At 47.7% G+C, this 21818-nt stretch overlaps 1 protein-coding gene and 1 long non-coding RNA gene across 2 annotated transcripts in view; one reads left to right on the plus strand and one right to left on the minus strand.

Annotated features, from left to right (window-relative positions):
- On the plus strand, positions 1-13000 carry LOC131826762 (uncharacterized). Its single transcript, XR_009351733.1, has 5 exons — positions 1-224; positions 3519-3610; positions 8781-8904; positions 9077-10799; positions 10901-13000. It is a non-coding gene; the product is annotated as an uncharacterized LOC131826762 (long non-coding RNA).
- Positions 5873-21818, minus strand: part of VXN (vexin) — a 23988-nt gene continuing 8042 nt past the window's right edge. The window contains exons 3-6 of the mRNA XM_059166318.1: positions 17012-17162; positions 12981-13042; positions 10073-10164; positions 5873-8242 (exon numbers count right to left, since the gene is read on the minus strand). Of these exons, the coding sequence (XP_059022301.1) occupies positions 8059-8242; positions 10073-10164; positions 12981-13042; positions 17012-17162 (489 nt within the window). The 3' untranslated portion in view covers positions 5873-8058. The remainder of the gene's footprint in view (positions 8243-10072; positions 10165-12980; positions 13043-17011; positions 17163-21818) is intronic.

Here is a 21818-nt window from a genome sequence, read left to right on the forward strand (position 1 = left end):
GGCGTCAGACTCGCTGTGAACTCTCTCAGCCTCTGTAAACAGAGAGAGTAAAGGAAAGAACTCAATAGCACTGTTGGAATATTGCACGAGCCCAGGCCCTTTAAGCACTTAGCACGGGTGCCTGGCAAGTGCTAAATACCCAAGAAGTGTTTGCTCCTATTAATACACCTGCATTTATCTTAACGTAAAGAAGACTACCACACGGTGCTGGAGGGCCGGGGAAGGTAGGTCTCGTTAGCCTGGGGCTTCGGGTAGTACCTGGCACAAGGCCCTAGGCAATTAACTGCAAATGAGTTTCTCCCTTTTCTGAAGCCAGGGTGGCTTTCTGCCCTTCCTCTCCTCAGGCTGGAGGAGTAGAGAATAAAGAGTCAGAGCAGCCGGGCATCCCTTCTCCTTTCCCCTTCCTACTTCTTTCCCCAATCTCCACCTCTCCCCACATCCCGAGGGCAAACAGAGTAGCAGGCGGGAGAAGGGAAACAGGACCAGGCTGAATGGTCTCAGCAGCACCGGGGTCCCCAGAGGCCACCGAAGCAGCTCGCTGATGGCTCAGATCCCTGGCCAGGGCCCCGAGAGAGAGCCGAAATGACAAATAGCCTTGGCTTTGTTTTGGTATCTTTATGTTGTGGCAGGAGGGAGGACCCTGAGGAGGAAATGCCCCCCCCCACTCCCACCTCCAGCCTCCATCCTCTACCCTCTGCCCTGAAATGGTGGTTTCTCTGGACAGCAGGGAAAAAGCTTCCTCCCTGCCCCCAGCCCACTTCCAGACTGGCCACCTGCTCACCCTACAGGGCAGTCCACTCTGGGACTTTTCATGACAAACAGTCTCCTGGGTCCTTTGTGGGGTTTGTGTGAGAGACTGGGGAGCCTGCTTTGCTGATGAGGTCACCGTTCCTTGAGCTATTACCTTGCTTTCCTTGGCCAGAGCTAGCAGCAGGAATGCCTTGGAGCAGTGTTTGTTTGTGAAACATCAAATCCCTGCCTAGTTACACCCAAGGAGGTCAGCTTGCATCCAGACCCCAGCCCCTCAGTAGTTCTTTCGTCTTTAGTCCTGTGGATACAGGTGTCTGTTACCTGCCTCAGAACGAAAGGGCTGGAGCTCGGCCCAAACAGGATGGGCAGGGGCTAGCTTCCCTCCAGGACCAGGAGGAGGACATGGGCAGGCCCTGTGCTCTCCTGGGCCAACGTGCTTTGTAGATTTCATTTGCAGTCTAATTTCGCTGGTAGGGAATACGGGCAAGAGGCCAGGGCAGCATTTGGCAGCAAGGGGACATCTAGAGAGGGAGAGCTGTTTGAATTCACAGTGATTTCACTGTGAATTCCTGCCCTCCACTTCCTGCCTGGAGGCCAGTGGCCGTTGGCCGGCACTGAGCTGGCCCGTGGGCAGCCATCTCCGGCTGTAGGCACTGACCCCACAGGCCACACCCGGAGAGCAGGTAGCCTGGGCCCCTGCCAGCCTGGAGTTCTTGCCTGCCAGCTGCTGACGGGCCTGGCCCTGCAGTCTGGCCCCAGGCTCTGCAAACGATTCTATTTTAGGTTGCTGACTAGCTCTTCAGCCCTCATTCCTGTCTTGAGCTTCCTGAGTCACTTCTCGCTCCCTGCTCTGCTTCTTTCTGAATGGATTGGATTAGCATAACACCATATGTTAGAAAAGCAATTCACAATTTATAAAGCCTTTTTGTGCACCAGCTCTCTTCTGATCTTTCATCAGCCTGTGAGGTCCACTATGCAGGTAACTTAATCCGTATTTCACAGATGAGCAACAATGGAGGCACAAAATAACTCAGGCAGTTTGATCAATCACACACACACACACACACACACACACACACAGAGAGAGAGAGAGAGATTGAGAGAAGCATACTGCAAATCATTGTGGAGTTGAGTCTTAAGAATCAGGCTTCCAGGGGCGCCTGGGTGGCTCAGTGGGTTAAGCTGCTGCCTTCGGCTCAGGTCATGATCTCAGGGTCCTGGGATCGAGTCCCGCATCAGGCTCTCTGGTTGGTGGGGAGCCTGCTTCCCTCTCTCTCTCTGCCTGCCTCTCTGTCTCCTGTGATCTCTCTCTGTCAAATAAATAAATAAAGCCTTAAAAACCTTAAAAAAAAAAAAAAAAGAATCAGGCTTCCAGTTTTGAATCCGATGCTCCTGCCTACATCCCACATATCTAGGTATGCACGCTATAGAGCCCTGGCAAGGGAGACCCTGCAGAAACACCTGCGGTGGCCATTTCTTTTCTTCTTGATGGAGGATGTTTGCTTCAGGGGAGCATTGCACTTTGAATCTGAGGTACCTAAAATACTGATGGGGGATAAGCAGAACTCTAGACGAAGGAGAGAAAGTAGCCTGAATTTGCTCCCACATTAGCGTCCCTAATCCCCTCCTTTCACCTCATGCTCAGGTTCCTAAGAAAACCTTTCCTCCATTCCTTGGGGGAATAAAGGATTGAAAACAGTTTACACTGTTAAAAGGCCTATCCTTCCGGACCTTAGCTCACCTTATAATTATGTGGTCTATGCCTCAACTTATAAGACAGGCACACCCAAACTCATTATCTTGTGAAAATGAATTAAGGAAATCTTTTCTAGGAGTCAGCATGGGGAGCTCTCACACACTTTCACTCTTCATCTATTGCTAATCCAATAGGAAAAGGTGGATTTTGCATGTGGTTCCTACTTGACTACCCCAGCAAGAGAAAGGAAAGCTTTCTTCTTCCCCAGGCAACAGCCCAGCCAGTGAGAGACAGACATAACTCAGCCACTGGGAAGCCACTATACTTGGAACCCCCAGTTTACTCCAGTGGGATTGTCCTTTCTAACAGCCTATCCATCTCCCACTTCCTACTTTGTTTCCTGGATTTATCTATGGTTTTGATGTAGTTTCTCTGTCCTAGATTGCAGTTTTCTGCTAGTCCTTAATAAACCCATATTTGCTAGTAAAATAACTGGCAGTTTTATTAGTCTCTGGGAGAGAGTACAAATTTTTTTTTTTATTTTTTTTATTTTTTTATTTTTTTAAAGATTTTATTTATTTATTTGACAGAGAGAGATCACAGTAGACAGAGAGGCAGGCAGAGAGAGAGAGAGGGAAGCAGGCTCCCTGCTGAGCAGAGAGCCCGATGCGGGACTCGATCCCAGGACCCTGAGATCATGACCTGAGCCGAAGGCAGCGGCTTAACCACTGAGCCACCCAGGCACCCGAGAGTACAAATTTTTAACAACTGGCATAGCATGGGCAGACAACCAATGAGAACAAACCTGAGTCATAGTACTCAGTGGGTCTTGGAGGCCCCCTGCCCCTCCATAGTGCTAGGTATTACCTACAGTTGCTGATCCATGGGGAGGTCTGCAAGAGTCCCGGAGCAGGGCTGGGCACCCAGAGCCAAGGAGGGTACTTTGGGGGAACTCTGGGCATTGGCCATTGCCAGCTAGTGCCAAAGCATTCGGACATTTCCACACATGCACCACCATACTTGTACATGCCATTGTATATTAATACCAATTGTCTTGTTTAACCTTTTCTAGGACCTGAGGAGGAAGATACTACATTTGCTATTCAACAATGGAAGAAACTGAATCTTTATGCTATCCAACAACTCCTCAGGCTCTCACAGCTAGTGAGTTTCTGGAAGTTGGAGAAATTCAGGGCATGGAGTACTCAAGGTGGGAAGCTCTTTGTGAGACAGAGGTTGTGGGGGCCTTGAGCAGGCCAAGGGCACCCCTGAGGGCTCAGACCCCACCAGATGTCAGGGAGCAAGGGGATAGGGAAACAAACACAGAGAAAAGGTATGTGTGTGTGTGTTGATGCTGATTGGGAAGATGAAAGGGGATGGAGGTAGGCAGACACTGTGAAACTGGGAATAAGCCTGCCCTCATCGCAGGCTTGCTGTGGCCAGAGCTAGTCCTGAGAGAAACAAAGAAATCATCTTTACTGTTTGCTTTGCCTCTTGCCCTATATGTGAATATTGTTACCCAGAGAATGTGATCACATTTGGAGGACTATCTGTGGCATTTCATTTTTGAAATAGCGGTGTCGGGGCACCTGGGTGGCTCAGTGGGTTAAAGCCTCTGCCTTCGGCTCAGGTCATGGTCCCAGGGTCCTGGGATCAAGCCCCGCATCGGGCTTTCTGCTCAGCGGGGAACCTGCTTCCCCCTCTCTCTCTGCCTGCCTCTCTGCCTACTTGTGATCTCTGTCTGCCAAATAAATAAATAAGATCTTTAAAAAAAAAAAAAAAAGAAAGAAAGAAATAGTGGTGTCTTGTTTATCAGGGGCTGCTGATTAACCGCTGAAGCCTGCCCCCCACACCAAGCCCTTGCAGTTGCCAGGCTGGGTAAAATCCTGAGCTCTGTGGATGGTGATGTGAGCAATGAGCTGGTTCTTGTTGAGGTAGGACCTCTCCCTGAAGAAGGCTGGGGCCCAGACGGTCAAAGAGCAGGAAACTCAATTTGCTCTTCTGTGGATGGAGTCTGAAATGTTAATCAGCACTTGCCCAGAATTCCAGGTACTTCCCTCACCCCTCCCCTGCTATCTGGGCCTGGGTGGGATTCAGGTCCCTCCTATTCTTCCCGGAAAAGCACAGACCCTTTTTAGGCTGTCAGGCAAAGGCCTAGCTGCTTGCCCCCTGAGAGGGGAGTTTAACCTCATGGTAACCTGTGCTCCAATGGGCTTGCCCAGCACTCGGGATGTATGAAGTCTCCAGGAGTGGCAGCCTTGTGGGAAAAGATTATGATGTGAAGTGGTATGAATCTCTCTACTGGGTTTTCCCAGAGACCCTAACTAGGGGCTAAGAAACAGGCCCAGCTTCCCTATCAATGAGCAAGTCCCATGTCAGGTTTCTCCTGCAGCCACTCTCTTTGACAGCACATGCCTTTTCCCAAACTCTATGCTGCCTCCCAGCAAAGGATATTCATCTGTGCAAATCTTGCCCCAAGTCCAGAGTGACCCAAGAAACGCCCCAAATAGAAAACTTTTTTCTAGGCATGTGGCCTATCTGCAAAATGAAATCTTTCTTCCTGGGCATGTTGGCAAGGTGTTCACCACAAACCTCTCAACAGAGGCTGACATTTCTCAACATTAAACACTAACTGCAATTCCTGAGGATTAGAATCTCCTCGGGAGATTCATCTTCTTGTGTTTTTCCTTTGCTGGTCCCTAGGTCTCTGCCAATTTAGAGTCAGAGACAACACATCACATGATTCCTTTTAAAATTGGGCTCTGGCTGCCGTGGCTCTGCCTACCCACTGCCCATCTGCCTGCTCTGAAGACAACACAAGGATTGGGAGGGGTGGGGAGACAGCCAGAGAGCACACAAGTAAGAACTGAACTATTTGACTGGACCTGGTCCTAACAGAGGCAATTTTATTACCCTAAATGTCCTGGAAACCCTGGTGCCTCTGGCGCAAGAAGACTCCAGGCTCCGTCATCCTGGACAGCAGTCTGAGCTAGCCTTGGCGCCCTTTTGCAAGTGGCTGTAATGTGAGTCACAGGGGCAGGCTCCAGGGAGGCTGAACAGGAGGTGGGCATGGAGGAAAAAGGCTCTGTCTGCCCTGGCCTCGGGGGAGAGAGGCCAGCAGGCTGGGATGTTCAGTGGGCCCCCTGGGATTTGTGGTGAGGACTGGGGGGTGGGCATTGGTGAGGAGCGTGATCCCAGAGGGGACAGGTCATGCCAGGCCAAGCCCTGTCAGAAATGGCCCTGGTGTTGACTGTTGGGCAGGGCCCATAATATGAAAACCAGACATTGCCTTAGGATGGAAAGAACATTCTGGATTCTTTCTCACAATCCTTTTCATTTAGGTAAAGGAACAATGAGGTCCAGATTTGTAATTCTTTCCCTTGGTGAAAGCCTTCTCTTATTCAATGAAGGAGCCTCATACTCTTATGGTGGTTTATTGATGTCACAAACAAAGCATACTTTATTTTTATTTGAATTGGTCAGTTAAAACATTCTATGCAAGGCAAACACTTCATCATGAAATATTTAAATTAAAAATAAATAACTCAGTTCCATCCTACAGAAATCTCCTGCTGCCCCATATAAATGGAGGACATCAGCTATTGACTAAATAAGTTGAAATAAATAGTTTTAGGATACTCTGATTGATAGGTCCAGCATAAATCACCTGCTTGCTTCTTAACTGTGCTCCAGGCCCCGTTATCAGTACTGTGCAAGACTATTAGTCCATTGAGACTAGGCCCTCATTGAAAGAGTATTCGAAGCCCGGGTTTCCAAATCATGTTCCAACATGAGGATTGGGTGCTGACCATCTAAAACAATGGCTGAAGGGCAGGGATCAGCAAGATGAAAGCCAAAACCCAGTCCTCTTATCCCTCCATGCCTCCTTACGGTTCACCTGGAGATGCGGAAGCAGGTAACTTAGCAAAATGTGACACATGGCCAGAGTGTGTCTATGAGTAACGGTTGAGACTGGTAACATGGCCAAATTCCTCATTGTTCCAAGACGTGGTGATTTCTGGCTGAGTCTCTGTCTCTGTGTCACCATGGAGTGTCTAATTTTGCTAAACGGGTTAGATTAATTTAAGCTTCTAGGTCCTGCACAGGCCGGCATTCCTAACTGACCACTGCACGCCTGTGTCTCAGACTCTGCCGTCACACGGTGCTCCTGGCGGCCTCTGCAAGTCATGTGTGGTTAGCATTTGAGATGAAAATTATTTACTAACCTCGATCTTTCTCTGTGTTTGGAACTATTCTGTGTGAAGGAATAGATACAAACACCAGGCACTGAATCCTGACACCCATGTGGGCCAGGCGCCTTGAGACTAATCATGTAATGGCTTTAAACTGTCACCATTGGAATGGATAAGGACATCTCACTCAGAGTTGTGAGGGAGAATGTATGTAAAGTGCTCAGTGTCATGTCTGACGCATGGTAGGCATTTAATAGATGAGAGCTGTTGTATTGTATGATCATTGTAAGTCTATTGATGTTAACTATGGGATTGATGATGACATTTCCATTAAAAGAAGGAAAGCACAATATTATATGCTAAGTTGAACCATATGAAACTGATCGGTTGTTTCTGACCTACAGAGAAGGCAATTTCTTCAAGGTCAACCCAATACTTAATGATGTATTTCATTTAAATCACTTACTTTTTCCAACCTTTTTCCAAAAATTATCAAATTTTTCCTTTCAAACATTGCCCCCAGAGTCCTATTCCTACCCCTCCAAACCTTCCTCAAATCAGTTGCTAGAGTGAGCAAAGCAAGGAGTCTGGCAGACTTGAGAACCTAGTATCCTGTTCCACTGTCTGTCTTAAGGCCTTGGCTTTGCCATCTGTAGACTGGGTACAATTGTGCTTTCCTTAGCAGGGGTAGTGGACGGGAAAGCACTTTCAAAAGTTAAAATCATTTTGCCAATGCAAGGTATTATTAATTTCATTAGCCTATGCCACTTCAGAGAACATTAGCATTCAACATTTAATTTTTAATCATGTTTCTCTATAGAAAAGCTGCACGTAAAAGAATAGAGAATTCATGCAATCATGCCAAATGATCAATACTGATCTTGAGAATACTGTAAAATGAATATTAGAACTATAAGTAAATATATAGTGCTTTGTCTTTAGAAATTATACCTTGTCAAGATGAAATAAATGTGATAAGAGGAATAGTAGGAACCACTGTGTTTACAAGGGCCTCAAACATCAAGCTCTTATATTTATAACAGAAATCACATACATTAGAACAACTTACAAGGAAGACTGAGGAATTGCCTTCTTCTTCCCCTGGAGGTCTTTAAAATGGGTTGGGAAAGTTTGATTGTGGTGTGATTTTGCTTTAAGATAAGGACAGAGTTTATATCTATCTCCCAAAGCCACTTTCAGACCAATGGCTTTATTGGTTCTAAGAAGGCACACTTTTCTTTTGCCTTCCAGGGGAGTCCCTTGCCTGTACCCTAAGCCAGGGCTATTGGTTAATAAGAAATGGTGATGTGTTTGGACCAGCTACTAGCAGAGGTGAATGTGGCTCAGTTCCAATCTGAAGTTTTCTCCCCTATATGCAGTGAACTTTGACCAATGCATGGACCCTGGGGAGAGTCACCTTTAGTCAGCCTCAAAGGCACAGTTGGTAGCACCCACATATTCAGCCTTCTTCTTGTGCCTTGTCCACATTTTCCGGAGGAGGCTAGGGACCCCGCAGGAAGCACTTCCTGTCAGCGGTAGGGAGGCTTCTGCTCCCTGGGGCAGGGTCGGATACTCTTCAGTCATCTTCTTGAGATGTCTGGATCTAAAGAAAAGCCAGGGGGGAGGGAGGACAGTTATTTCACAGAGTCAGACTTTTAATGTTTGCCCTCAAGGAGTAGACACAACTCTTAATTCTCTTCTGCTCATACATCCTGTGACCAGGATAGAGGGTCACTGTTGCGACACATGTACAGGTGACTTCTTTTGGAGGATCCTCACATGGGGTGAGGGAAGGAGGTGGCTCTAGCACAGTGGTTCATGGATCTCAAGTTCTGCTCATGTCCCAAGTTCTCCTTTTCCACCCATCCCACTTATAGACCAACAATCTTGATGGAAAGGGCAAGCTTCCCAAAGCTTTAAGCTGCTGAAAGAGTCTGAGTCCTCGGGGTACATGTGGCTGCTCACTGACTGGCCTCAGGCAAGTGACTTAATCTCAGCCAGCCTCAGTTTCCTCATGTACAAAAGGGGGATAATATCATCAAACTCACAGGACTTGTGAGGAGGAGAATGAGCTAATAAAGCATTGGGCTCCTTGTAGACCTCCATGAATGTTTATCTTTCTCCTCACTTTCTCCTCCTAGGTGAAAGAAATGGCCTTCCTTTTCAAAAGCCGGCCTCCAGGAACACATGGAAATGAGGACATCTGAGCTCAGAGAGAAAGGAACCATGGAGAACCTTCTGGACACAGCTATATGGAGCAGAAAGGTTGGTCTTTGTAGCTCAGCAGGTTGTTGTGGGCTTACTCCAACTTCCAGCAATAGCTATTGCTGCTCAGGACCATTTGAACTAGACCTTCAAACAATCCATGTGCCTTTCTGATTTTTCTCCAGTTAGGTCCTAGTACATTGAGTAACTTGGTTTTTATCATTCTTTCTAGACGATTTTCTTTCATCTAGAAGAGCTTCATATTGGTTGCTTCCTCCTTGGACTCCCAAGCTTCCAAGGTGTATACACTTGGGTAGATATTTTAGCCCATGGTCCCTCCAGTGTACACATCCCACATGCTCCCAAGAATGTGTCTTTCCAACTGCTAGATTATAGGTTTCTTGAAAAATAAAACAGTCAGAGTTTGTGCTAAGTTCTTCACGTATCATCCCATTTTGTTCTCACAATAATCCTTCAAGAGGGGTATTACGATCATCCCCATTTTTTTTTTTTTTTTTTTTTAAATAAGTGAGGGCATGGAGGTTATGATAACTTGCCTAAAGTCATAGCGGGTTAGTGGTGGCCTTGGGCAAGCAAGAAGCTGGGAGTCAAGAGCCTACACCCTTCATTACCCCCTAAGCCACTTTTCTACTACATGTGGTATGGACGATCGTGGTGAGGCATCAATGTACATATTGACTTGAGTTTCAGACACCTGCTTGCCATTTTCTTAGTGCAACCTTGAAGGCACTGAGAGAATTGCTGGGGTGGGGGAGGGGACTATCTACTGTGTTCTGGATCAAAGTTAACAATAACATGGGGGTTAATACATTTGGTTTGAAACTTTGGTATCTTACATATTTCTTTACCTTTGGGCCGGGGCCCTTCACCTAATTCATGAGACATTTCTGACACCACTGTGCCTACAGGGAAGCTCAGAATGCGACCCGTGATTACATTTATCTAATTAACCAAAAACTCTCCCAAATGACACTTCTCCAAGTCTAAAGAGTGGTGTTAATGAAGTGGAAACCATCAAAAACACTTCAGCTTAATCCTAGGGAAACAGTTGATGAGGCACCACAGAGACCCAGGATTATTGCCCTCATTAAAAGGTAATTTAAAGCTGGCATGGGTTTTGTGTTAGCATCTTGAGTGTCTGTAAGCTGGGCCACCTGTTACTCTCATGTGATAGGACCAGGAGTGGGTGGGGGGCCCTGGCACTTACCCTCGCGTTAGAACAGCTCCCTTCTCTGAGGCTGTGGCCGCCGCCTCGAGCACGCTGGGGGCTTTCACTGAGATCCGGGCCACCGGAGGAATCTGCGTGGTGCAGAAGGGGAAGGGAAGATGAGGATGTGGCCATGATCCCAACTCTGGCATTGACCGGAGCCAGTTGAAAGGGGGATGTCTCCGTCCATCCACCACCCAGGGCAATAGTCCTCAAGCTTTGACTGGCATCGAGACTCTCCTGCGGGGCTGGTCACCACTGTGCGTGGCCTACCCCAGTTTCTGATCCAATAGGTCTGACATGGGCTTGAAAATCTGCGTTTCTAACAAGTTCCTGGGTGCTGCCAGTCCCAGGACCCCACACTGAGAACCACTGACCCAGAGAACTTGAGAGAGAGAGGGCGCACAACTCAATTTTATCTGAAAACTCTGTCCCCCGCCCCCACCCCCATTACCTATGTCTACTTTGTTGCCAAATCCTGCAGATTCATGCTTTGAAAGACTGCCTCGGGTAGTGCCATCCTCCCCCATCTCCTCTGCCACACGCAGCCTTCCGATCCAGTCACCCGGGAACTCCTTGCTTTGGACCAGCCCCACCACTGACCCCAGCCCCACTGGATTTGCAGTGCCTGCCCACGGCAGGTCAGACTGAGGCCAACTCTGGAAGCACAGGCTCCTCAGAACCCAGCTCTCCCTCATCTATGCAGCTCTACCTCTGTTAATCCCCCGTGGGTACCGTGACAGCTCCTATCCCAGTGTGTGGCTGGTCCTGCCTCCCCTCCTGCTCACACTCATTCCCATGCTCAACAAAGCTTTTCCTCATGCACAGGCGCAGCGCTGCATCTTCCTTCGGCTTTTCCTTCATCCTCTGGACAGAGCCTCATTTCTGCCTGCCCTTCAGAGCCACTTCTTCCCGGAGGCCTTTCCTCAGGCTGGTGGCCTGAGTTGATTTCTCTCGGTCCTCATGCTCCATGTCCCCACAGTACTGAGAACCTATGTGACATATTTCAGCAATTCCCCAGTTCTTTCTATGGTTTGCTTCTTGTTTCATAGGCTCCCAGTTCTCAGAAAAGTGCTATGATGTGTGTCAGGGTCTGGCACTTAATCCCTTTGGCGGTGCTCTGCAGCCTTCCTAGAGATGGTGAGTGCTCAAGAAGCATGACGACCTAACAAGGGTTAAATCCAGAATTGGCTTAGTCAACAGACATATGCTATGCTTTGTTCCTTCACCCCAACCCCACTGAAGCCTTAGGGTCACCACATTCTTGAAATTGCTGGGAAATTCCAGGTTGAGGACATGATGATTAACTGTCCCCTTCTCTCCCTAGCTGGCCAAATGTTGTGGGCAGAGTTACTGTGCCACCTTGTGGCCTCTCGGGAGCTCTCCCTCCCCATCGTGCCAACAGCCCAGCCCCGGGAACATATACCGCCTCTCCTCCACTGTCCTCAGTCCTCCTCCAGTACGTTGCAGCACTGAGTCAGAATTAGCTGTACGAGCTCTGACTCATTCTTCCACGCTGGGATAAGGGGCCTCTGATCAACTGCAGGACCCCTGCTTCACTGTCTCAGGCTCAGGGGAAAGAGTCAGTCCTGCTGCCTTTCTTTTGTCACTGTGTCCCCATGACCATCCTGTCCCATTGCAACTCCTTTTGGTCTCCCAGAAGTAGTTCTCTGCCAAGGCTACTATGTGAGCCCAGCCCAGAGAGTTGGAGCAGGTAATCCAAGGATGTGAGCCACCCTCTTCCCCTTAACTTTGGTCTTCTTCTGACCACAGCTAAGGGCAGCTATTTGTGCTGTCACAGCCTGGAAATCTGTGGCAATGGCCCAGCCATCCTCATTTTCTCTTGAGGACTAGGTTGGGGTAGAGGGCTCCTGATAAAACAGATTGGCCCATCTCTCCTCTTTCTGTGGTTCTCCTAGTACAGGGATGACCTAAATGAGGTATTTGGATTAGATTTTCTGCTCAGACAGGGAGCAAAGGGCTCACTGTCCAGTTTGTTTCAGAATGATGAGGGGGCTGGCCCACACAATCTCCAGGGTCTTTTCTAGTCCTCACCTGGCACGATCCACCCATCTGGAGAGCTGCTGCTCACAGAGACCAGGGTGCCTGAGCTGACCTCACCTCTAGCCACGATTCCACCCCTACTGTGCAAACCTAAAGGGTACCCACATTCATGCCCAGAAGAAGATGCAGGAGATTTTTTTTTTTCCCTAGAGGGACCCTGAGCTAGATCTGGATGTGCACCCCCTGATCTGCCTTCAAAGAAGGACAAGCTGCCACCATGGGGGTAGCTCATGTACCATAATGGAGCGAGGAGGAAACAAAGGCTTGGCTATTTGGGCCCAACTCAGGACAAGGGGGAGGGGTAGCAATGGCCCCAGAACTTCCGCCAGTAGGTATCCCGTGTGCATGGCAGTTCAGCCTCCTAGTGATCTGAACTCCCTCCTCCTGTAACAGGTACTGATCCCTAATACAAATCTCATACCCCCTACCCTGCATCTCAGAGTCTGCCTTCAGAGACCCCGACTGGGAACAGACATCCTCCAGAGGTGTCCTGGGCGCAGATGCCTGGTGTTTCATGTTTTCACAACATTTAAGACCCTTGAGAGGCAACTCTTGACCTCTTAGCTGCCCCTGGGAATTAGTCAGGCCTGTCCACCTGGCATGGGCCTACCACAGAAACCACTTCTTTCTCCCTGTGTTTGAGATGTCCCCTAGGCAACACCTTTTTCTGTTTGCCTGAGAGCTGAATTTCTGGCAAGAAAGAGAACACCATCCAGTGGTGACTGACGTTGGGAGCCAAAAACCTGCAGGTAGGCTTTTCTAGTAATCTTCATGGCTGCAACAAAGGACAGGGTGAGGAGTTTAAAGCACAATATGGAGAACTAACCAGGCTTATTTTACTTACCAAAGACTTTCCATATGCTCGATTCCCACACAGATTGGAAGATTTGGGTTCCAAACTCCCCACTGCAAGGTTGAACAGAGGAGGCATTACTCAGTGGTACTCTGTGTTCCACTTCCCCCCGCTTCTGCGTCAATGATCTCATTAGCTAATCAGTCACAAGCTGGGAATTTCTAAAGCCCTTTGTGCCAAGCAGCAAGATCGGGTAAGAGGGTCAGGCAACGGGACAACTGTCGAGTGGGTCACCTGCATCCCTGGCAGTCTTCCGGGTGTGGGATGGGTAGGGATGGTAGAACTAATGTCTAAGAAGATCATGTGTGTGGAAGCATTTAGTATGTCTGCGGGCAGTAGGTGCTCAGAGAATGTGCCCTTAGCTTGTCCTTCCTTCCTAAGGTGCCAATCACAAGAGGTTATCAGGAGTTCAGTCTTTGCTGCTGGGATCGATTTAGCTTGCTAAATCTGTGCAGTCCTCTCTGGAAATGAGCAGAGAAGCCTGTCTGCAGTGGGAGGCCCAGCTTCATGATGTGCGAGTGTTGGAGATGATCAGAGTTCTGAGACATTGGCTACACAGGACTTACGTGAGAACCTTCTTGCTATGCCTTTATTCCTGAAGCCCGACCTACTTCTCAGTAATCTCTACCCTGCAGTCTTTAGCTTCTGAGAAACCAGGTGTTGAGCTGAGGGAGCTGGCAATAGGTAGAGGAAAATTGGCTTTCGATCTAGTCCTCTCCTTGGGCAGACATTCCAGAACAAGCCCCATCCTATCACACTATAAAAATAGAGATAAAACACTCCCCAACTCAAGGAAGAAAACACTTCAATGCTAATAAAATGAAGTTAAAGACTACCGAGATTGAATCATAATTTATAGTGTATAAGTAATAATAGCAGCTCAGAGTTTTGAGTATTTACTGTGTCAGGCACTGTGCTGAGTATGAAACACATAGACATTATCTCATTTAACCCTTACCATAACCTTGTTAGGTAGGTATCATAATAGTCCTCACCTTCCAGATGAGGAAATCGAGGCCTCGGAGATACATAACAGAGGAAGCCAGGTAAGGATAATCTAGGGAATGGCAAACTGCTTTGGGGGGACTTGCAGGGCTGGAGAAACGTGACTGAGGGACACCCTAGCCCATTATGGGAGGTATCTGCCAGGTGGAGACAGGGAGGACACTCAGCAGAAAGAAGAGGGTCTGGGAAGTTCCTGGAAATAGAATATAATGGCACAGTCCCAGAATTGCACTGCAGCTCAGGGTTTCTGTGTATATGGATGGGTGGGGACAGGAGTGTGTCACAGGAGGTGGCCCTGGAGAGGCCACCAGCAGAGAACAGATTCTGGGGGGCTTGAACATGGTTTGGAGGGCAGTGGGGGTAGGAAGGACACTGGAGCAGAAGGATGGCAGAGGTAGATTTCTGCTTTAGACAGACCCCTCTGGTAACCTGGTAGAGGAAAGAAGGACTACTGGCTGAGGGCCAGGGTTGGAGGCTACACACCAGAGATGGGTCTGAGCCCGGGTAGCCTGAGGTAGGTACCAAGAGGGAGAGATGAGACATATCCAGGAGTTGACATTGTCAGTGTTTAGTATGTGACGTGGTGGGTGGAGTGGGGGTAGGGAGGACAAGGGGGTGTTAAGGGAAATAACCCTGCTGAGAAAGGAAGGGATTCACTCCATTTGAACAAGTTGGTTCTGAGGTGCCCGAGGACATCTTGGTGGAAACATTCCTTAGGTGGCGGATTCTCCAGGGCCTAGGAGGTGGTTGTCCCCATTCCACGCATTTGAGGCTCACCTGCTCAGGGCCTCATGCTGAGAGAGTTTCTTAGCTGGATCTCTGCCTTCAGAGTCCCTGCAATTTCCAAGATTCCTCAGAGAATCTTTCTCCCACATGAGAAGGCTACATCATCCAGGAACCTTCTACAGCTCAGAAAAGAAGCAAGCCCCCAGATCTGAGATCTCTGGAGACACACATCCTTCTGATGGGAGGATGGAAGACTCAGTGCCTCAGCCTTTCTCATGGAAAGCACTGGGTCTGGCTTTGACTCAGAAACCCTCTGTCTTCCCCAACCCCCTCTGGAATCTATCAGATTGGGGGAGCTGAAGGAATTGAATCAATGCCCAGCTCAATCTTTTTTTTTTTTCCTAACCTGACTAGCACATTCCCTGCATGAGCTGACTGTCACATGTTGGGCAGATTCTCTCCATTTCATTACTTACTGTTCTTTTAGAGAATAAAAGTCTGACTTGGACAGTCAAGCTTTCACAAGCTACTTAGGAAGGAAAGCGACCCCGAAAGCTAGATGGTTGGGAAGACCTTCTTTTCTGGGGGTGGGAGATGGAGGCATTGACTAGCAAATTAGAAGAACTAAGATTTAATTTCAGTTTTTGTTGCTAATAAGCAGTGTGACTTTGATCAAACAGCCTCTATGGTTTCAGTTTCCTTTTCTATAAATGAGCATGGGGTGTTGCGGACCAGGGGTCCTCTCCCTTTGGTGTGCATTCTAATCACCCGGGGTTGTTAAATCAGAGATTGCTGGGCCCCGCCCTAGAATTTGATTCAATAGGTCTCAGGTGGGACCCCAAATTTGCATTTCCAGCAAGTTCCCAGGTAATTCTGCTGCTCTGGAGACCCCCACTGTGAGAACTACCCATTTGACTGGTCCCTAAATCCTTGTTAATCAATATATTCTCCTCAGACCAACAGCATCAACATCATCCAGAAGCTTTTTAGAAACATAAAATCTGGGCCCTACTCAGTCCTACTGAGTTAGAATCTGCATGAAAACAAGATTCCCAGGTGATTCTTTTGCACATTGAAATTTGAGAAACATGGCTGTAAATCCAGTTTATCTTTTTGTAGCAAAGATACTCTCTTTTTCCCTTTCTACACAGATATGTACCCACCCACCCACCTATATATAGACACAGAGAAAAATTTATCTCCTCTTAATTTGCAAGGCAGATTGTGGTTTTCCCAATGCTTTCACTTTACATATGTGTATATGTAATCACTTAGCTAGAGAGTATAGCTTGATTTATGCGTTATTATACATCAGATCATAAAACAGGATCAGGGTGTTACTGATCAAGGAAACCTTAGAGATCCAGTTGAGCATCTATGAAGAAGGTGAGAAGATAGAAGATTGAAGAGATATACTCAATGAAGTATAATTTCGGTTCTTACAACATAGAAAGTTGTTGACACCCAAATGCCTTGAGAAGGACATCCCAAACTTTCTGTTGTGCATTTTAGGAGTTAAAATATGAATGACTTTAGGCTGTGGACATAACAGAAATAACCTAAGGCAACAATTAAAGGCAAGATAACATCACAGACTCCAGAGGGCTGGGCGCAGATTCCTGTTGAACTACTTGGGGTGGGGGCCATTTAAAAAAAATAGTGCTGAAGTTAAGTCTATAATGTTTCCAGTTTTCAAAGCAAATTTGTCCCTAAATTCTTTTTAGATATTGTTCAAATAGCCCTAAGTCATTCACATTTACAGTGGTGAGATCTTAAGCTGGCAGTTTATAAAGAGCCTATATAATTACAAACATGGCCTGTAAAATAAATAAGGTAAGCTTTCCCTCCCCCAGAACATAATGATTTTCATCTCTGGAACCCAGCAGGGCTTCCTGGGGAGCAAGATGGCAGGTGGAAAGCATCTCTGCCCGCCCAGGGTATTTTTCAGGCGGTTGTTCTGTGTTGCTCTGTAGGTGGGGCCCGAGAGCAGGTGCACTCAGCGCAGGGGCGGCCCGCGCCGAGAATGGGAGGAGGCGAGGGAGGAGGCGAGGGAGGAGGCGAGGGAGGAGGCGAGGGAGGAGGCGAGGGAGGAGGCGAGGGAGGAGGGCGGGAAGCGGACGGCCCGCGCCACAGCACCTGCGCTACCCCGGCGCGATGGAGGACGCCGGGGAGGAGCATGAGGTTGTTGGAAAAGACAAGCCAGGTCTCCTGCCTTGCGGCGTCTGGTCTAACAAAGCGCGTCACTGAGTCCCCAAGGGAGGTTCCAGGGACTTGAACCAGGGCGCACGTACCGGGTCTGGCCGGGGCCTTGGCAAGGTGGGGTCCCTGCGGCCGCGCGCTGTGGAGCCGGCCCGACCTGCGACCCTCGCCGTCGCGGCGGTCGCTGCGGTGCGGCAGCAGCTCCAGGGGCCGCGGCGTGTAGAGGTCCGACTCGATCACCACCTGAAGGGAGGAGGAAGGACAGTCAGCTTGTTCCTCTCCTCAGATCTTTAGAGGCACTCGGGCCCACAGGGCATTGGTGGAGTTTTCCTGATGCCAGAGAATGCTAGCAGCAGTGAGACAACTTGGGTTAACTGGCCTCCGACAGTCAACCGCTTTTATGGAATTTCAGCAGGCCAAATGGTGCCATGGTGCAGGAAGATGAGGGTCCCCGGAGTTCCTCACCAGCACCCCCTTCACAGAGTCAGGAGCCTGGCTGGGCCTTCGGGCCAGACCTGTCACCCACCCTGGGGCCTTACATGGTTTGGCAACAGAACAGACTGTTTGGAATGATGACAGTTTTGGAAATCAGGGTCATAACAGTCTTTGTGAGAAGCAGACACCCTTATTCAAACAGAGGACAGTTTTTTGAATGCTCTAGCAGAGGGAAGAGCTAGGGACAGGACTTGGGGCCCAACCAAGTCCCAGGTTTTAAAAAGAAGAAAACTGCTGGCACAGTTCCACATGCTTACACTTCCTTCACCTTGCAGGACGCCTGTGTGAGCTGGAGCTGGAGATGAATGGTTTCCTAAGTGGAAATTCCCCCAAACCAGTCAGAATACTAAGACCTATGGTGTTTTTAGTAATGATCACCTGCTGAATAGTTATCTGGGGAAGTAGAGTAAGAGGAAATACCCCTTTTGTCAGGACCCAATGAAATGGGCCTTAAAAGTTATAATAAACATACTCAAATCGTTGAAATAATTTAAATGTAAAAAAAACTTGAGACAAATAATGCCGTATTTTATCTTAATACTGGGAGTGATGAAGGGTATCTTTGTGGGTTTTGGCTCCTATCCTGCATATTTTTATACATATCCAGGACATTGGGGTCGTCCATTCTGAATTTCTTCACTCCTTTAAATCTGGTTAGAATGTTCAATAGTGCACGGCAGCTGCTCTGGGGTCTACACTGACTCATTCATTTGCTCCTTCATCAGATGCCCTGTGAGGGCACATTCCGTACCAGGTCCTGGGCACTGGGCACATCTGCAAGTTAGGTGGACCCCTCCGAGCCTTGGACGGATCCCCCTCACTTGTCCACATACAACAGCGGTGTTGCTTTTGGAGGATGCTGAAGGAAATAAAACTAGATTTTTAAAAGTTATGTAGGGTGATATTTCGATTTAGCGGAGAAAAATTGGATCTTTAATACTGTTACAATAAATGGCAGGTCACTGGAGGAAATGGATCTGTGTTCACATGTCTTACACCAAAATAAATACCAGACAGATCCAAGATACCTGTTGAAAACAAACAAAACACACAAGAATTGAACGTGGCTCAATATAACATTTGTTACACATGAAGGGGAATGACCCCTATGTACATAGAACACCTAAAAATCAATAAAGAAGAAGAAAACAAGAGAAAAAGGGAGCAAAAACCAGAAGCTGGCCATTGACAATAGAAACACAACTGGTAAACATAACACCACAAACATTAAAAGATGTTGAACAGTCATTAAGTGAAAGTGAAAACAAAGTTGATGTTTTTTTCTCCTCTCAGATTGCCCGTGATGAAGAAGGTAGCTCCATTTGCAGTCACGCAGACCCGAGTTCACGCCCCAGCCTTGACAATTAGTGGTTCTGTGGAAAGGAGATACTCTTGCGTGTCCTTGCTCTATTGGGGCGAAGTAAATGCCTATCATCTGTAGAGGTTTTGGTAATAGAGCGTGCTCTCTATCTTCAAGCCACATATTTATCTACAGAATCAGAGAGCAGTTCATGTCTCCTGAAGACAAAACTAGGAGAAGCTGTCATTCTTCGCTTCAGTTTACCACAAAGAGTCCTTTGCTCAGAAAACCAATATATCCCTAATTTGGTCTTATTCGGGTTAGGAAATTAACTCCTCTCAAGCCCATTTTAAGGCCCAGAACCACTCACCCTGTGGCTTTGGGGAAAGCTGATCACTCAGAAACATGGAGGATTAGTACTTTTTCTTCTCTGGGCACTGCAGGAGGTGGTCCCCTCCCAATAATTTAAAATATGTTCCTTTTTCCTCCCAGCTATATCGTATGTCCACTGACATATGATTTGGTAAGGTGTACAATGGGTTGATTTGATCCATTTATAAGCTGTAGTATGTTTAGAAGGGGGTGGTTCGGTTAGGCTGGGGGCAGCCCTGAGCCCACCCTGTACCAGCTCCGTGGGTGGCCCAGCATTGACTGTCCAGTCTCCTCTGCTCTCCTCTTTACCTACCTCCCTTCCCCTTGGCCCCTTGCTCTGCCATGGTGTTGCCCAGAATACTGGAATTTCCTAGATTAATGGTGGTTCAGAGCCACTTACTTTCCCCTGGACATGTAATATTTGGCCTAAGGGCTCTCCCCTGAACGTGACCCTCCAGGCTGAATAAGAGACTCCTGAGCCTCATTACTGACACAGCTGTCACAGGGGTTTCTGATTTTATTTTCACTCTGTCAGCATTCTTCTGAGTAAGGAGGAGTGAGACTGGTATGTTTTCAGACCTACTTTGTACAAGGAGAAAGCAAAGCAGGTAAAGAAAGCCTGTGGAGTCCATGAGGGAAACCCAGCAAACGTTCCCTTTCAGGAACAAGAAACTCCACCTCCGCAAGCAATCGCTTCTCTGCACTGTGGTGCGGGAGAAGAGAATGGGGAGGGAGGGAGCCCAGAGGTATTAGCTGCTCAGCCCTCTGCTGGAGGTAGGAGCTCCCAGGGGACTGGGATGAGGTTGGTTACTTCCCACATCATGACTTAGGGCCAGGTACCTCTTCTGGGTGTCTTCTCCAGGCCCCAAAGATGCCAATAACACGAAAGGAAAGAGGAGAGGTGCCCAGTTCAGAAGATTTCCCTTTCTTAGCTGGTCTTGTACTTGGTTCTCATTTCCCACAGGAACAGAGGCTCTGAGAGGACTCCAGGGGAGCACATTTGGCTCTCACCAGGAAAGGGGCAGCTGAATAGATGGCTGTGGCCTCCTGAAAGCCTGGGTTATTTTCTGGTCTCTAGGACACAGTTTGGGGTGGCTACTGCTGGTCTTAGAACAAACTGGTCTGAGAGCAGGCTCTTTAGCATTCCCTCCTCCCCCCACACTTCCGGTACAGGGGTAAGACTGGGGAATGGGGAGAAGGAAGGGAGAGGCAGGTTTGGTGTTGGATTTGCCTTTCCTTTCCTAGTCAGCAAACTGTCTTCTGAAAGTAGAGCAATACACTGATGCTCCCCTGCTGGTCTTGGGTCAGAGATTAGAAGAACAGAAGTCATGGGCTAACACTCAAGCCTCAGGATTCCATCCACTGACATCTTCAAGTCTCACTTCTGTGTGTTCACCAGCCTAGGGGGCTGGTAGGGGGCTGGAAAGACAGGTGAGACCTAGGTGATGAAGAATCATTATGATTTAGGGCTGATGGGATCCATAGCAATGTTCTAGCCCAACTCCCTAATTTTGCACATAGAGAAACTGAGTCCAAGAGAGATCATGTGTCTTCAGGGTCACAGAGTTATAAGGGGCAGAGCCAGGATGAGAGTTGTGGTTTTATGACTTCTGGGTGAGCGCTTTTTAGAAGACCCAGAGAAGTGCCTACATCCAGATAAGAAATTTCAAGTGCAATCAATCACTCAGGACATTTTGAAAAATCAGTAAATTTGCAGCCAAGTTCTCTCTGGTAAGGTTGAGCTCTGGGGAGAATGTGACATTTACAATCTCATTTTTCCATCTTTCCTGGTAGTGGTACCACTGCTCATTGTGATGGGGCTGGGGAATCAGTGGCCCCTGGGGGGGGGGGGTCCTGACTCTCTATCTTAGTGATGCTGGGGCACTAAGATGGTTTAGAGAGGGGAGATCTTTGTAAAGGAGGGAACCTGACTCCATATGGTAGCCCAAGGACAACAGACACAAATAAGAATTTCAGGACAAAAAATTCAAAACCTTGGTAGATTTAAGCAGTTACAAAATGTGAATGTTTTCCTTGAGAACTCAAAGGCAGCCAAGAGCCAGTCGGATGAGGAAACAAATAATCAGAGATGGTTCTTTCTTTAGGACTCACTTCCTTCATCTTAGGTAGACTAAGACCTTTCTTGTCTTTTCTAATTTGAATGTTCTGTACAGCTGACATTGAGGTTTGCAAACAAAGGATGAGTCAGGATGTTAGGGGAAATGAGAAATTTAGAGGTGAGCTCAAAAACCAGAGGGCATTATTAAGTTGTCTCACCTGGAGGAAGACTGTATGGTTGAAGACAAGATCCAGCTTCTAATTTTTTTTTTAAATCAAAAGCAAATTTTAATATGTATTTATATACTTGAGTCATTTTTTTTCCTCTGAGTAAAAATATTTTGGAGAGGGAAAGTCATAAACCATAAACATAACTGTCTTTCTCAAAAATTTCCACTCCCAGGAAACCTGAGAGCTTGGTTCTGCAGGGCTGGCTGAAGTCAAGTGGCTTTCCAGAAAGCTGTCTCCACTGAGAGTTGTCTTCTTTATTAAGGTTTGGAACCTCCTAAGGATTTCCTCCCTAGAACCTATTAATTATTAGTAAGTGTGGTGATTTAGTTTCCATTTTAAAAGCTTTTGTAAACACTGCTCTGTCCTTACAAAGCCAGCAGATACAGGTATTAGGAGTGATTCAGACAGGAACATTGTTCAAGGTTAGAAATTCAGGGAAAGAA

Source organism: Mustela lutreola, chromosome 3 (genome assembly GCF_030435805.1).
Source record: "Mustela lutreola isolate mMusLut2 chromosome 3, mMusLut2.pri, whole genome shotgun sequence".
Classification (NCBI taxonomy): domain Eukaryota; kingdom Metazoa; phylum Chordata; class Mammalia; order Carnivora; family Mustelidae; genus Mustela; species Mustela lutreola.